Here is a 16,213-nt window from a genome sequence, read left to right on the forward strand (position 1 = left end):
GAGGTTTAGATATAATTTCATAGCTTGGTCTAGAGAATTAGAACTTCCAGAATTACAAAACTTTGATGATCAAAAAGGACCACCTACTGAGAGCCTCTGTCTTCTCTAAAAGATAGAACTCCCCCAGAAAACCCAGGGGATCATGAGAATGTTCCTTTTTCTCATCATCATGACTCGGTCTTCTAGTCCAGGAGACCATGCACCCTTACTCCACCTTTTGGAAAGACTTTTTTCATCCTTGAGAAGAATGGAAGCATTGATGATCTCTTTCATAAGAAAGGAAAACATTAAACAAGTTGAAAGCTGAGTTTCTCAGGACTGAACACTTCTGTGTGACGAGTATCATAAATGCTCATTTGCTTGAATGTGTTATCCCCTTGATAAAGTCTGGGATAAAAACAAATTCTAACTTAAAAAGGCAACTACAAAATTCATTAAATAAAGTAATAAATGAACTAAATTAAATGATAGCTGCTTCCTTATATATTTTCCAATGTTCTTTTTAATATATAGCACCAGAATTAGCTATAATACTTTGGAGGTAGTCAGAAATAGTACAACAGTGCTAATTGCGCTCTTCTTCTTCATACGTAAGCTTCTATCATTGACTTCTAAGACTGATTATCTTTATTATGAACCTGAATCACCATATCTACAGAATTGAAGAAAGCCATTAAGACATCAAGTGTTTCAATGTGTGGTATCTTTAAACCACTCTTTTCCCATCATATTCTTATGTAGTTATTCACATCGGATTAACTTGTCATTTTAAACTCTGAGATTTCTAATTCCTTAGAAACTCCTATTTTTTTGAAACATCTCCAATTCTCACTAAAATTATTCATACAAGTATTGAAGAGGATAGAATCCAATTTGGAGCCATTTATATCCAATGCAATGTTGCTATCATGAGTGACAAGAGCATGTGCCAGCTTTCTGTCCGAATTCCTGTCACATGCACTTAGTCAACTACTTCCTCCAGATTGATCATAACAAGTACTCAATTAAAAGTTCGCTTTATCATTTATTCTACATTCAGGTTGATGAACTATTATCCAGACAAGTCAAGATGGTATTAGATGAAACATTTTCAGCCAGTACTGCATCTTACCTCTATTCTATTTGTGATTCATATCACAAAGATTGTTTTATATTCCCCATCTGATTTGGTAGTTTTTAATAAATCCTTACAATGACTAACCTTCCATTTCTCTTACTTTTCACATTAACCCACATGTTTTCCAGCTTGCTCTCTATCTCTCTGAGTATTTTCCGTGTAGGTGTACCCCAGCTGTCTCTCCTGCTAACATGCTTTTTTGTTACCATAATCAGACTTGTTTTCCTAAGTATTGACCGTGCTTCTTCTCCTCTATTGTTGCTCTATATTTGATGAGATTCTTGATTTCTTCTATGGACTCTGCTTTTCAGTCATTCTTGATTACACAGGCAAGTCTCTAGGCCAGTCCTTAGAGTCTGGGCCAATATTTCTCCAAGCAGTGGCACATGGACCACTTACATCAGAGATGCTGCTTTAGAAGATCTGAGACTGGGCCCGGGAAGCTGTATTTTTAACATGCAACGTGTACAATTTGATAAACAGTGAAGTTTGGGTACCCCAAGCAATAAGGTCTAATTCTTCCTCGTTCCAGAGACTTACACTCTGTTCTTCATTATAGAGTCTCTATTTAAGTATTTTAAGCCAGTCTAGAGAACAAAGTGTCCTTTTTGATAATACTTGAGAGACTAGAGGTGGGAGTTTTATACCTAACACCTCTAAACTTCAAAAGCCTTCTGCAAGTCAGATGTTCAAAGAAATTAAATGGTTTGCTCGATGTTACCAAGGTTAGCACAGAATGAAAACCAAGGATGGCCTGACTTCAGTGCGTGAGGTGACTGCAACAGAACCAGCTTTCCCATGGAACCGTTGCCTCTTAGCCAGTAACGGAGACCAGATAAGGACTGGAATCGTTGGAAGGAAAAGAGAAATAGCCTGTGCAGAAAGGAGAGAATGAGGCTCAGGGTAGTAAAGTGGGGAATGAAGAGCAAGTCCACCCACAGCACACTCTTACGCAGAAGTAAAAGTCTGAGTCTGTGCTGGAGACAGCTGCCAGAGACCACGAGGGATGAGATGTTAGGCCTTGGGAGGAACAAGGTGAATTCAAGGCAACTTAAGGGAGAGCAGGGTCAGCCTGTCCCCAAACTCTCAAGCATGGTGAGCCAATTCCAAGATGGCTACCATCAGATACTCGCCTTTAAGTTGTAAAAAAAAATAAAGGTCATCCTTAGGGAACATGGTTTGTGTGTATGATATCCATAAGTTAGGCGCTTATATTCAGGGAGCTGGGGAAAGAATAAATTGGTTTATTGAAAACATTTAGGGAATTGCTGATCTGAACCTTTTAACCGGTTGATTAAATAAAAAAAAAATATGTAAAGAAGCAGATAAAGAAGAATTCAATGTTCAATGTAAATATTTTCATTTACTTACCATTTACTCTTATATTTATTAAATAGTTACTGACTGCCTACTAAATACCTAGAATTAAGTGAGGTGCTGGGGCATTCTCCAATGTTAAAATGCTCGGGAAATGTGGAGTGAATATATGAATGAATGAATGAATGGTTTAACTAACGAACATGTGAATTAGAGAAAATGAAGGGTACGTATGTGGAATTCTTGAATAGCTCTCTGCCAATATCCTTGACTGAATTAGGAAAGTCCAATCCTACATTTCTTAGCCCTTCCTGATGACCCTCCAGAGGTCTGAAGTCTTGTATTCAAGGGCAGGTAATCTTTCAAGTTCATGGTGAGGCTGTTAATATTCATGAGGTGATCCACGGCCACCGGACTTATCATTAAAGCAAATGAGGGAAGATCCTAAGTCAAGGATTGTTTCTACTCACAAAACCCCTCTTAGAATCAGGCGAGAAAATCACAGATAACACTAAGGAACAACCTGCAACTTTTGTCTTTCAACAGAAGTTATCTGCAGAAAATTATCAGTTAACAGAATTTAAATAATTTAAAACACAGGGTAGTGTATTATTTTTGAGTTCTAGTATATCTTATTTGATAATCTGAAAACTAAAGATGTTAACATGATCGATTATAATTACAGTGATACAAAAAAGGATCTAAGTTTTTTCATACAGACTAAAACGTCTGCTTCTTCCACACTGTAATTTAATAAAAATGAGCCCCCCCATGCTATTTACTTATTTATGTGAGGTAACCCTTGGTTGACCTCATAGATTGCAAGAACCTTGTCAGCTTATAATCCCTTATTAATTTTTGTATTTTTTATACCTACAGCACCTGGTCTTCCTACGTGGTCCCCCATCCAAGTACTAACCAGGCTCGACCCTGCTTAGCTTCCGAGATCAGACGGGATCGGGCTTGGTCAGGGTGGCATGGCCATAGACAAGCCCACCATGTTAAATGAAAAGGCTGCAAAAACAGTCTTTTCAGGCGTGGGAATGGCATTACCGTGCACGTGCAGTCGAAGGTGCTGCTGTGCTTCCCCGGCCGCATTGGTAGCCACGCACGTGTATCTGCCAGCATCTTCCATCAGGGCTGTGGCGATTTGCAGAACTCGACCCGAAGACTGGATCTAATTGGGAGCAGAAAGCATGGCAGCATGTGGTACTTTACGCTTGGGTTCGAAAACAAATGCTGAGATACACAAACTCATTTAAATTTATAATGTCTATTTATATTTTATGACGATGTCTTAATTATCTCTTGATAGATGAGAACCAGATCACTTCATCATGCACAAGAAAATAGACTAATTTGATTGAAAGGCTTATCTTAGTCATTGGAAAACACAAAATAACCTAAGGCCAGCCTGCTGGTAAAGTCATAAAACGCCACTAAATAAAAGACCTTAGCACTGAACTATTAGGTATGCGATGAAAATGTAAGCTATTTGAAAAAACATGGTCACATTTATATAACACTTCATAAATAGTTTTAAAACAACAATCTTTTTTGATTAAATGGTCATGGGGCCAGAAAAACAATAAAATTATGAAATATGAGTAATGGAAATACAGATAAATTTCTTCCTGTTTTTTCTTCTCTCTTAAACCCATTGCAACTGGCCTCCATCATTTTGGAGCTGGCAATTCAGCAATTATTTCTCGAAACCAATTATTCAGAGGCTACCAGTAACTTCCAATCACAATATCCAGCAGCCTATGCAGTGCTCTCATACTCTCTCATCTACAGCATTTGGCCTTGTCGACTACATACTCCTGGAATCACTTCACTCTTTAGGTGTTGAAGACACAGCATTATCCCTCAGTTCTCGTTTTCTGACTTTCTTAGATTACATAGTCTGCTTTCTCCTCGTGTCTCATAAAAAGGAAACAACTTTCTTATGGTTTTCAGCCAAACCCTTGGCTTCAGTGAAGAATCTAGCGCAGGCTCCTAAATTTATAGCGTTGGCCTCCACCTCTCTCCCGAGTTCAGTACTTGTGGCTCCAGCTATCTGATGGACAGGTTAGCACATGGAATTTAACATATCCAGAGCAAGGCTTGTGATTGTTTCCTTGTATCTCTGAACCTACTTCTCATTGCACGTTCCCAATCTTGTTTAATGGTACGCACTACTTTCTCATTCGTCTGGGTTTCAGAGGCCACTGTGAATCTCCTATTTATTACACTATTCCATTTTTCGGAGCCCCTATTTTCCATTCTCATAGCCACTATGGGATTATAATAGCTTAATTCATATTCCAGTGTCTCCGGCCTCCCAAACTGTTAATCTATCTTGCATACTGTTGCCAGAATAGTTTGTCCATAATGCAAGTTTGATCCTTTTACCAGTCCTCCCTCAAAGCTCCTCATGGCTCCCCATTTTTCCCAGAATGAAATCCTAACTCAGCCTCGCTCTCTGGGTTTACCACATTCTGAACCCGAAATGATCTTCTCTCCATATACTCCTGTGTAAACTCCCATTACTCTCCAGCCATACTGTATTAAACATGATAAGCAAAACACTCACACATTTGTATTCACTTTTTGACTTCTGCACATGGCCTTTCGATGCTATAATTTCTTAAGACTCTGAACTTGCTCAGTTCCCTGTCCCATTTCTTCTTACTCTTTAATCTCCCCCTGAATTAACTCAACTGTGACCATGGTTTCAAATGTCAAGATCTCCAGGCAGGCCTCCCCTTTGAGCTCCAAAACCATATTCAATAGTCTACCTGACATCTTCGCTAGTTTATTTCAAAATCAACTCAACCCCTAAAAGTCTAAAACACAAATCACAGATTTTTCCCCATTGAACTTGTCCTCCTCCAGTCTCCTGTCTCACTGGGTGACATGGCAACCTATGCGGCACGTGTGAGGTCTGATTCCTGTGAGTTTCCCCTCAGCTTTTCCTTCATACTTCCTTCTCTCTCACCTTTCACAAGCAACCGGTCGCTGAGCCCTAATGATTTAACCAATAAATAACTCTCAAATATAGCCACGTATCCTCATCTCCAAGGCCAGTACGTAAGTCCAAATTTCTATCTTTTTCGCCTGCACAAATACGCCCTGATTAATTTCCACATGTCTACTCTTGATCCTTCAATTCGTTCTTCAAAAGAGGCCTGGGTACCATATAAAATGCAAACCTGGTCAGCTCTCTCCTCTCTTAAAACCTTTTAAAGATCTCCCATTGCTTTGTAGTAAAAATGAAACCATTAGTATTACCTAAATGCCTCTTACCTGCTCTCTGGTCTCCCCTAATACGCTCGTCTTTGCTCTCTGTTCCTCACTCCATTGTCCTGCTTTTAGGTTCTCAAGAGCCGTCACTTCCTTTACTTCGTTTGCCCCTGCTCATCTCTGAAATACGGTACTCGGTTCTTTTCCATTAATTCACCCATTTACTCCCACATATTCTTCAGGCTCTCTCTATAAATTACTCTCATGCTTAAAGGCTTTCCTCATCTGTTCTCTTAACTCTTCATATTTTCTCTTAAAATTACTCATTATGGTTTGCAATTATACTTTTGTATGATTATGTGATAATATGCCTGTTATCCGGGTAAATAATGTTTACTTGTACTGCACGTTTGAAGGTTACTTCCTAAAACTTTCATACTTAGCCGAAGATTAGATCCATCGGATTTGGAATTAAAACAATAAAGGCGCAGACAGCCACCATTTATACTAGGAAAAGAACTCAGCACAGCCCTCAAAACTTACTGCAAGCAAAGTTCAAGCCCACGTCGTCAATCGACTTGATTCTAGCAGCTATATCTATTAATTTGGACTTTTAAATGCATCATTTAGATTATCTAGGTTTGAAATCTGTCTCTCTGTCTGTCTGTCTACCTATCGATTCAACAAATATGTACTGAGGTATAGGTATATGCCAGAAACTATAGTCAGTGTGAAGGATACAGAGTGAATTTATTCACAGGAATTGAGTTTCAGCCATCTTGAAGCTTATAAACTAGTTAAAATATGGTTTTCAAAACTTATTACAGTTAGGTTAATGTAGATGTAACTTTAATCTCGATCTATGGTGAATAAATTGAGGACACTCTGAGGACTTAGTATTTATGGACACTGTTCATCCATGAAACATCATTTTTCAATAGTTAAAACAGGCACAAATCAAAATGCTAAAAATACCAACCAATATATTAATATTGATATAATTGTTAAAGTTATTAGTCTTTAATTAATTCCATTCTTCAAATCAAAATATTAAGTTAAATTCTAAGAAAACTCTAAAGAAAACATATCTTGTTTTAAAAAATTTTCTGCAAAATCGGTCCAGGAAAATGTATAATTAAGAAAGAAGAAAGTGATAACTCTGGGAAGATCTGTGGAGCTTTCTCATTTGGGGCTCAGCAATCTTTATACTTACTTTGAGGTTTCCTTGGGCAGTGTTCACTGGCTGGCCATCTTTTAACCACGTAATGGATGGGTTTGGAATGCCATTGGCTATGCACTGTAAGGTGACGGGCTTGTATTTCACTACAGTTCTCTCGGAAAGGCCTGAGGATTTGATTGTTGGGGGAACTAGATTTAAGGGAGCAAGGAAAGAAGGAAGGAAGGAAGAAAGCGAGGGAGGGAGGAAGGGAGGGAACAAAAACCATTATTAGTGGGGTCACACTTAAGAAACCTGTATGCAAATACCTGAAACGAATTTTTTTAAAAGGGAAAATCTCTATTTTGAAAAATAAATAAATAATTTCATCCCATGCATTTCATTTACATTTTCAGTGATTATTTATTTCTTAACTACGGATCTCTAATTATCCAAAGAATAAGTAAAATGTATATATAGCAATCCACAAGTATGTTTGGCTTGCACCTTTTATGTTTTCCTGATTTATTTTGACCCTCCCTTCCTCATTAGATCAGAGTGAGTTTCCAGCACCCGTATTTACAGTGCACGACTCTACCCCCAGCGAGGCCAATGGAACCCAGGATGGTAACTTGATTTAAGCAGGCCCTGCTGGATTCTCTCTCTCAGAAATTGGAATGGAAACTGAGGCACGGGAAAGCTATATTCCAGCATAGAACTGAAAAAGCAGGGAGGTGGGGGGAACAAACAATAAAAAAAAACAAAAACAAAAACAAAAACAAAAACAGCCTGCATAGACAGAAGGGAAAACGAAGCTGACGAAGTTCTTAGGCACCTCCGCGGCTCTCCAGTTTCTCGTTCCAGTCCCTCCTTCCCCAAGGTCCCCCGGCAAGTGAGACACATAATATCCTGGAGGAAAGTTGCTCCTGTCACTAGATTAGTGGTGCTAACACCACTGTGCCGGTTTTACGAACGCACGTGCGTGCCCTGGGTCTCGCATGACATCCGCGGCCTCCATTCTTGGAAACGCCTTTGGTCGCACTCCCTTCGGTTTTGGCTAAATCCTTCGATGCTGACCTAAGCCCTCTGCTTGGAGCTGGCTGCCTGCCTCCTTTACCCTATGTGGTCTCACTCCTCAGACCCCAGCTTTCAGCGCAGAATACGCTTGCTAACCTTGAAGTTCTATCTGTATTCGCTCACGTGATATCTCTAGGGAGAGCCTCTGTGTTAGTACAGCGACTTAAAATCTACCATTATTCAACTCAAATTCACATTCTTTACTTTACTTTTCACAACTCAAGATTCATCCGGAGCTACAACCTGAGTTCCGTAACGAAACAATGCACAAATTGATTTCAAAGGCAATGCTGCCATCCCTTCTTCAGCATACCATGAACGGTCACTTCGAATCCTTTCCTGTGGTCTCCAGCGGCGTTCGTTGCCACGCACTGGTAAAGGCCTGTATCGGACACTTGAGCCTGAGCAATAACCAGTTTGCGTCCATTTAGTAAAATCTTGAATCCATCCCTTTCGTCGATTAGCTGGCCATCCTTCAGCCACCTACAGAAGCAAGGCAAAAAGAAGTCTGGATGTGTATTTTAAATAAGTAACTAAATTCGTGTGTGTGTGTGTGTGTGTGTGTGTGTGTGTGTGTGTATGTTGGAGGAACTAAATTTATTTGTTAGATTTTTATATACATATGTTAAGATATAAATTCTCAATTGTGTATTTGCATAATTTCCTATTTACTTACTTCACAAAATAAATTATAAATGGGGAAAAAAGAAAAAAAGAAAACCTGGCCTAATGCAGAAGTTGGCATGTTGCTGGAACCCAGTAAGTATGTGTTGAGTTCTTTATTCCTCTATCAATTTAGGGCAAATGCTCCTAAATATTATTTATTTCAAATGTTTAAATATTAACTAGCAAGATGAACGCAATCCTAAAATATCTACAAAATAAAACCCTGAAATTACATAATATTACATTTTTTTTCATTTCTTATGAGTTGTCACTTTCCATATAGTTTTATAATCACATGTGAACACAGTTTATTCCCTTTGCATATCCCACTGCACCTTGGAAATGAAAGATAAGTATTCAAGAGATGCTTTGTGAATGAAGGAGTGAGAACAAAGAACTGGTAAAAATATTTCGTTAACTCTATTTTCCCAATGTGTCTGCTACATAGCTGTCTTTTTAGTCACTCACTTACTATTTCAGTGCCTCAGGAAGATCTAACAGATAAAGTGCCTAGTAGTCTATCTCTATGAACTTAAAATGTAATTTCTAAGAGTGTAAATAGAATCTCTCTGAGCAGATTTAAGGACCTTGTGAGTATAAAGTAAAAGTTGCCCTGTATATAGAATATCTTTTAAAAGAGGAATATAAAGAATGTAATTTCGTACAACTCTTAAGTGACATGGAATCTCTTTCAGAATAGCTCTAAAACACTCAAATAAAGAAGTGGTAGGTATTTAGAAGACATACCAAAACCCTTACATGATAGTTGGTGGGGGAGAGCCTGTCACTTGACAATCTAGCTCTAGTAGGTTATTAACCATCACTATGAAATAAGATGTTTCATCTCCTCCTTCTACTGCTGGCGGCACTAGAAAACAACAGAGATATAACATGCAATGAAATATATACAGGAAAAAAAGTCACCATCCCTTTAAGCAATACTAAGTTGCAGTTTAGAACATTGGTACCGTAGCAATTTGGTACCTGAAAGGGATTTAGAATGTAAAATACACACTTGCCGGGATAGAAGAACATACTTTCGACAAACTGTGGATTTTTCTCAATTAATCTAGCACTACAGTGCTGCTGATGCCATCTGAATATAAAGTTAATTTTTGTTATATGTTGCTTATTTTCATATGAATAAGAGAACTTCAAAAATTAGACCCGTAGACAAAAATCTTTTACTTACAAAGAAGCAGAGACTCCCGGTTGCAAGGTGACCTCTCGAGGCCCAGAAACTAAGTTTCCTATAATCTAGACAGTGTTTGTGACAGAAGAGCATGTTATCACACACTGCAACCAGGGGTAAAATGCACCTGTGAACTCACAGATACAGTACACCTGTCCACATCAGTGGAAGATGTATGTGCGCGTTTTTAGATCCTGGGCCTCAGGTGAGATATCTACCTTTCGGTAACGTGCAGTCTGGAGTTAAATGGATAACTAAACTTTCTTTAAGATAGTGTTATTATTTCATGACCAAAAAAAAGCATCTAATAAACTAGTCAGGTTTGGCTATGAATCTGAGAATCCAGTTGGGGCTTCCTTATTTACCTAAGACATCAACTTCGTATCTGATTTCTTTTTCTCCCGCCACACTGGTAGCCACACACACATACTGTCCCCGGTCGACTTCCCGGGCACTCGTAATTTCCAGTTTCTTCCCACCAGCTTCTATGCGGATGTTGTCACTGGCTTTCACGGGTACACCGTCCTTTACCCAGGTGAGAACTGGAGGCGGGCTGCCGGCAGCTTTACACTCCAGGGTCAGCGAACGAGCGACAATCACTTGCTTATTCAGAGGCACAGCCAAGTCACCTTCGATCATTGGAGGAACTACGTAGAAAAAAAGTAATATTTCAGGCAATTCTTTGCAACCTAATGAAATAAAGGTGTTTTTGTTGTTGATGTTGTTGCTTTCCTCACATAGTTTGAAGACAGAAACTACCTGCATGTGCCCATCTTCCTCTAGGCTGTTGACGAAAGAATTCCTTGACTCGGCTGGTCTGCCACTATTTTAAATATCGTGGGGTACTCGATTATATTGTGTCTGGCTTCCAAAGGGCAAGTCGTGGAGAATGATCTTATCCTGACAACTACTTTACTTTTTCCATAAAAACCAAATGGCGTGGCTGCTCCAAGTGCCACGGGCAAATGGTTGGCCAAATGAATGGACCACTTCTCGCTGACCGCAGCTTTTTAAAATGTTTTTTCCAAATCATGGGACGAATTCTTCCCATTCCTACCCATGCGCTGAAAATAAGCAAACCCACCAGGACTTCATTCATGAATGGACAGGAAAATGGCATATTAGAAAGCAGAGACAGAAAGGTACATAGCTAAAGCATGTACGTTTTCCTTACCGTAGACGTCCACATGGAATGATTTTTCGGCGGTTCCAGCGACGTTGGTTACGTGGCATGTATATGCTGCCGAATCAGAGACCTGGGCTCGAGGGATATGAAGAAATTGTCCTTTATCAATATAAAGTGCTTGTGAGCTGGATATGATTGGCTGGCCATCTTTATACCAAGTAATGGCAGGCAGTGGAAGTCCCCGCGTTTCACACTCCAGTTTAATGACGCTGTTGATCAGGGCTGAGATTTCTGTGGTGACATTCCCTCCTTTAATGCTCGGTGGAACTGCAAAGGATTTCAGAGCAGAAACAAGTTTGAGCTTCAGCATCTGCATCAAAATCTTAGATGCTAGAGTTGTTAACAAAATACATTTAAAGTAAATATAAAGTTAATTAGGAAGTCTGTGATTTATCTACTGATAATTAATTTCCTGTTTTGTTCGTCTTTATCACCCCGTCCCCCTTTTGGGATCCAGATTTCAGTAAAAGCAGAGTCACAGCTTTAATTTCAGGGGTTCATCTAAGCCCAATAGATCATAAGATAGTACTAAGAATGCTGTGTTCAACAAACAAACAAAACAAAACAAAACCCCACTTAAAGTAGATACGACATGTTTGAAATCAGGCTGAGGGAGCAAAAATGTCAGATGTGATACATCTTCATGCCTTCTGCCCAAGAAAGACTAGCGGTCCAAGTGCTTTCAGAACTAGCTACTAGTTCTAGTAGTGGTGGTAGTAGCTATGGAATCTTTAACTTTTGCTTCTTACATTTTTTTTTTTTTTTTTTAAGAACTGCCAAGACCTCAGGCACTCAACTTTACTCATCTAATTGGCTACATGTGTATCTTCCATAATTCTGCAACCACATGCCTGGCCTCTCACAGCACATGAGGACTCTGCAGACGGAAAATCAACCCAAGTGGTTCAAAACTGAATGTGGTCATTCCAGGATGGTGTGATAATTGCCACAATTTAAAAGAAATCAAATGGCATGTGCCTGAATTTAATGCCTTTTCATATTACTTAGTCACCATTTTATTGTAGAATAGGATATTCTGTGGAATGTTTTTCTTATGGCTGGATGGGGGTTCTGGGTTTTGGGAGGAAGATCACAGAGGTAAAGTGTTATTCTCATCACGTCGTCTTAGGGGTACATACTGTCAACATTACTTATCACTGAGGATGTTGACCTTGACATTCAGGTCGAGGTAGTTTTTGCCAGGCTTCTCCACTGTAGAGTTACCCTCTTTCCCCACTTTCTTTTGAAAAAAACCACTTTTCCCAGCCCATGTGTATGTTCTACCTTCCTTGAGAGGGAAATATCTATGTAATTTATTTGGAATTATTCTCTTTGAAAGGTTTGTCTCTCCTCTCCAATTTATTTATTTATTCGATAATTTTTTATATCAATATGGACTGATGGAAACAAATATAAATGACCTATTGAATTCTATGCCTTTCTATTGCGTCTACAACATAACGTTCATGTGCCTTCTTTGTGGTTCTGTGCCTGAAAAGTAAAATAACTCTGACAGTCACCTTCTGCAGGGGGTATTGATAATGTTAGTGAAATGAGGGCTGTGTGTCTCTTGTTGGGACTTAGCTGGGAGAAAATAGAGCACAGACATGAAGGCTTTTAAAATATTACCAAATGCCACAGTGAATGAAAATAGGACTACTGAGCTGTTTGCATATCATCAGCTTCATTCTATGTCATGAACCTCTATTCTTTATAGTTTTTTTCTTTTTTTTTTTTTACTCCTTTAAGGATATAGACATTTGATTTATGTATGTACTAACCGATTAGGAAATACCTGACTTCTTAAGTGAGATCATACGAAAACCACGTGACCACTTGAAGAAATCCATGCTTAATGATAAACTACATTAAATTTGGATGTGACATTCTAGCCTAAAACATATGAAGATAGGCTTCCTTCTAAAGAAAGTAGCATTCGCAATTATTCACTATGAATAAAAGAGCAGTTAACATTAGAGTAAACTCTGCTTTTCAATTTATACTGAGAATCGATGATAATAAAAAGCTTAAAGTCACACTTACTATAAACAGTGAGTTTTATATCCTTGGCTTGTTTGCCAGCTGCATTGGACACAGTACACTGGTAGCGTCCCTTGTCACTTCTCCGTGCATTTTTTAAATGTAAAACTTGTCCTCTGTCTAGAAGTTCAATATTAGGATCTCCCAAAAATACAGGCCTATAAAATATAAAATTTGATTCCATTTTTATTTTTCTATGTTTTCTTTCTTATTAATCACAACAAAAGTCATGAAGTCATAAGAGGTTAAAAATACGAATCCAAGTTGAATTTTTCAGTATCAATCTAAAAATGTTACAATGATGTGACTAATACTTCTATTCAGAAGAAAGATATTATTAAACCACTTTACCAATGAAAGTTAGATGCTATCACTTTGAGATGAAAAGTTTCATTTCAAGCTTTACTTGTTGAACAGTAATAGAAACTCGGCAGAGTCATTATTTACTTCATTCATGCATCCCTTCTTCCTTTTCTTCTTCCGTTTTTATTTTGCTTGTTTGTTTGTTTATCTGTTTTTGGTTTGCATAGCCAAAATTTCTATCATTATTTAGAAAAGAAAAACCAAGCGTATAGGAGATTCAAGCCAACAAGTAATATTGTTAAACCAATATCATTATAATACCTGGAAAAGTATTCACAGTAGAAGGGATGGTTATTATTAACTAAAGGCAATGATCATGCCAACTTTTCCAAAAAGTACATATTGTAATAAGAATGAATGCTTTTATAATCATAAATACTGAAAGACATTTATGCCAAAAACAACTCATATATAGATGTAAAGGAAGTCTTTTTCTACTACACAGAGTTATTTACAGACTACTATAAAATACTCACTTTATATAATTGGCAGTAGCTTTACTTCATACTTGAAATATCATGGTTATTAAAGTCGTTATATCCCAAGAGTCATAAAATCCATTGACCTTCTTTTAGGGATACCACGGCTCATTTTTAAAAAGTTGTAGTGACTCAGCCACGTGATAAATAATTAGATGCATTGCTATAGTAATAAGCCACTAGTCGGACTACAAACTTAAATGAAAACACATTTGATTTTCCAGCATCTTTTACTATTTCTTGGTATGACATTTTGTATGAAGTTCTCAAAAACTTAGAAAATAAAGTATCTTAGCTTAATGCATTTTAACTGTTTAAACGAAGTGTACTTGAAGTATACTTGATAATGCTATTTAAACTTAAATAACTTCAAAACTTTTATCGATTATTAATAATGTAAGTAACATAAAAATTTTAACTAACAAAAAGGGTAAGTATTACCCCTAAAGTGAGTCTCCTCTCTAGACTTCTCACCATTATCAATTTGGCCGGTATTCTTCTGTATGTTTTTTCTAAACATTTTCACCCATAAATGATTCCAAAGGAATCTAAAGTTTTCCTACATAACTGATATTATGTTATTGTTCTACTTTTCTTTTTACTCCAGTTATGGAGATACTTTTGGCACACGTAGTTTGATCTTACTCTTTTTAATTGCAACACGGTGTTTCACAGTATAGCCTTGCCTAAGTTATCTACCCACTCTCCTAATGGCAGGCTTCAGGCAGTTTTTTCTCTCCCTCCATCACAGTGTTGCAGGGACTATTATTGCACGAGTCTGACCATGACCGCTTCCCGCTCCTAGATACTGAAGTGTAATTGCTACGCTACAGCACGTGAACATTCAAATTTGATTGGGAATCAATAAACTGCCTTTCAGAGCACTAATGTACCCTTCCTGGAAGAGTACAGTATCCTCATTTCCCACATTCCAGCCATACTTGATACTTTCAAACCTTTTTATTTCCACCAATCTGACCTGTGAGAAACAAAACTGTATTATTTTTATTTACATTCTGCAAACTATTGAGGGTGAGCACCATTCGATACATTTTATTGCTGAACTGTATATTTTTTACTTGCCTTTTCCTACCCTGCATGCATTTTTCTATGTTGTTGTTGTCTTTCTTATTGATTTGTTCAAGGTTTGCATACAATCCTGTATTTCACACACTCCAAATCTTTACTCTTTGCTCCTTAGGTCTTTATACGGCTGCTCTCAGAAACTATAATACATGAACCGTGGCTATGCTGTGAGAAATAAGCTTTCACAAGAAATATCAGTGTGGGCAAAACTCAGCAGTCCTTGAACTTGAAGTATGGAAAACATCTAATTGTTGTTCTGTGTTTGTTCCTTTTTGCCCACATATAGAACTAGCTTAACTATCCACCTTGCTGTCATAAACGCTTTTTATTTTTAATAATTAAAACAATTCTATGTTAAATCAAAATAAACACATTTTATTTTTAATAATTAAAACGATTCTATGTTAAGCCAAAATTATCTCTGTCTTGGCATCCTGCATTTTTTATTCTGAGCCTGTGGACAGATTATTTAAGTTTATAATAAATTTGTATTCTTCTATGTTTCTAAAACAAATTACAAGCAATTATAAAGAGACTTTGTAATTCATAAAAATGAAAAAGTATTATAAGACTTTGAGACCATTTTTTGAACAATATTGTTCTTCCTTCATGTTCATTTAATAATACTCTGGGTAGTAAAATAATTAAGAGGGAGAAAATCCACATATATGAATTTATACATCTATTTCCTATCAATTGGACCCTTGTAACAAACACAGAAAAGATACTCACTTGCCATCTTTGGACCAGCCAATAACTGGGAAGGGAGTGCCTCTGACCTGGCATTCAAGGGTTGTGTCATGGTTGAGGATGACTGAAACTTCATTTGGGGAGTTGGCACCTATTATGGTGGGTGGGACTTGAACAAAGACATTTTATCATGAAAATCTATGACTCAGCGAAAAAGAACAGGGGGAAGGAGAGCAGATAATCAATAATTTCTATTGTATTTCAACAAGATCTTATTGTTCAAAGTATCGCACGATAATCCCTTTACAAACCAAAAACCAAATACGGAACACATTCATGAAAGACTTGATAGTAGGACATTTATGTGAAAGAATTAAGGTATTATAAAACTCATTTTGCTCATATTGAGGAGTACTGAACCCATGTACAAAATAAGTTTAGAATATAAGTGAGCAATGATGCTTATATAATACAATTTGCTACTGCTATATATTTTAGATAATGAATGCCATAATCGATGTCAACCTTATAATATTCAAATTCTACATATTACACCATAGTGCTGTTTGAAATCAATTATTCTTGTCTCTTTTAAAGGGTTCCTGTGCTAAAATTGGAT

The 16,213-nt window shown here is 37.6% G+C and overlaps 1 protein-coding gene and 1 pseudogene across 5 annotated transcripts in view; both read right to left on the reverse strand.

The window, feature by feature from the left end:
• The window catches only part of HMCN1 (hemicentin 1), a 482,162-nt gene that overhangs the window by 137,394 nt on the left and 328,555 nt on the right, over positions 1–16,213 (reverse strand). For all 5 annotated transcript variants that reach the window (XM_036234516.1, XM_036234517.1, XM_036234518.1 and 2 more), the window contains 8 exons: positions 15,637–15,763; positions 12,980–13,134; positions 10,925–11,203; positions 10,116–10,397; positions 9,318–9,426; positions 8,206–8,375; positions 6,873–7,027; positions 3,488–3,611 (listed from right to left, as the gene is read on the reverse strand). In XM_036234516.1, coding sequence (XP_036090409.1) covers positions 3,488–3,611; positions 6,873–7,027; positions 8,206–8,375; positions 9,318–9,426; positions 10,116–10,397; positions 10,925–11,203; positions 12,980–13,134; positions 15,637–15,763 — 1,401 coding nt within the window. The remainder of the gene's footprint in view (positions 1–3,487; positions 3,612–6,872; positions 7,028–8,205; positions 8,376–9,317; positions 9,427–10,115; positions 10,398–10,924; positions 11,204–12,979; positions 13,135–15,636; positions 15,764–16,213) is intronic.
• Positions 3,305–3,423, reverse strand: LOC118613145 (annotated as a pseudogene).

Source organism: Rousettus aegyptiacus, unplaced genomic scaffold, assembly GCF_014176215.1.
Source record: "Rousettus aegyptiacus isolate mRouAeg1 unplaced genomic scaffold, mRouAeg1.p scaffold_m13_p_17, whole genome shotgun sequence".
Lineage (NCBI taxonomy): Eukaryota > Metazoa > Chordata > Mammalia > Chiroptera > Pteropodidae > Rousettus > Rousettus aegyptiacus.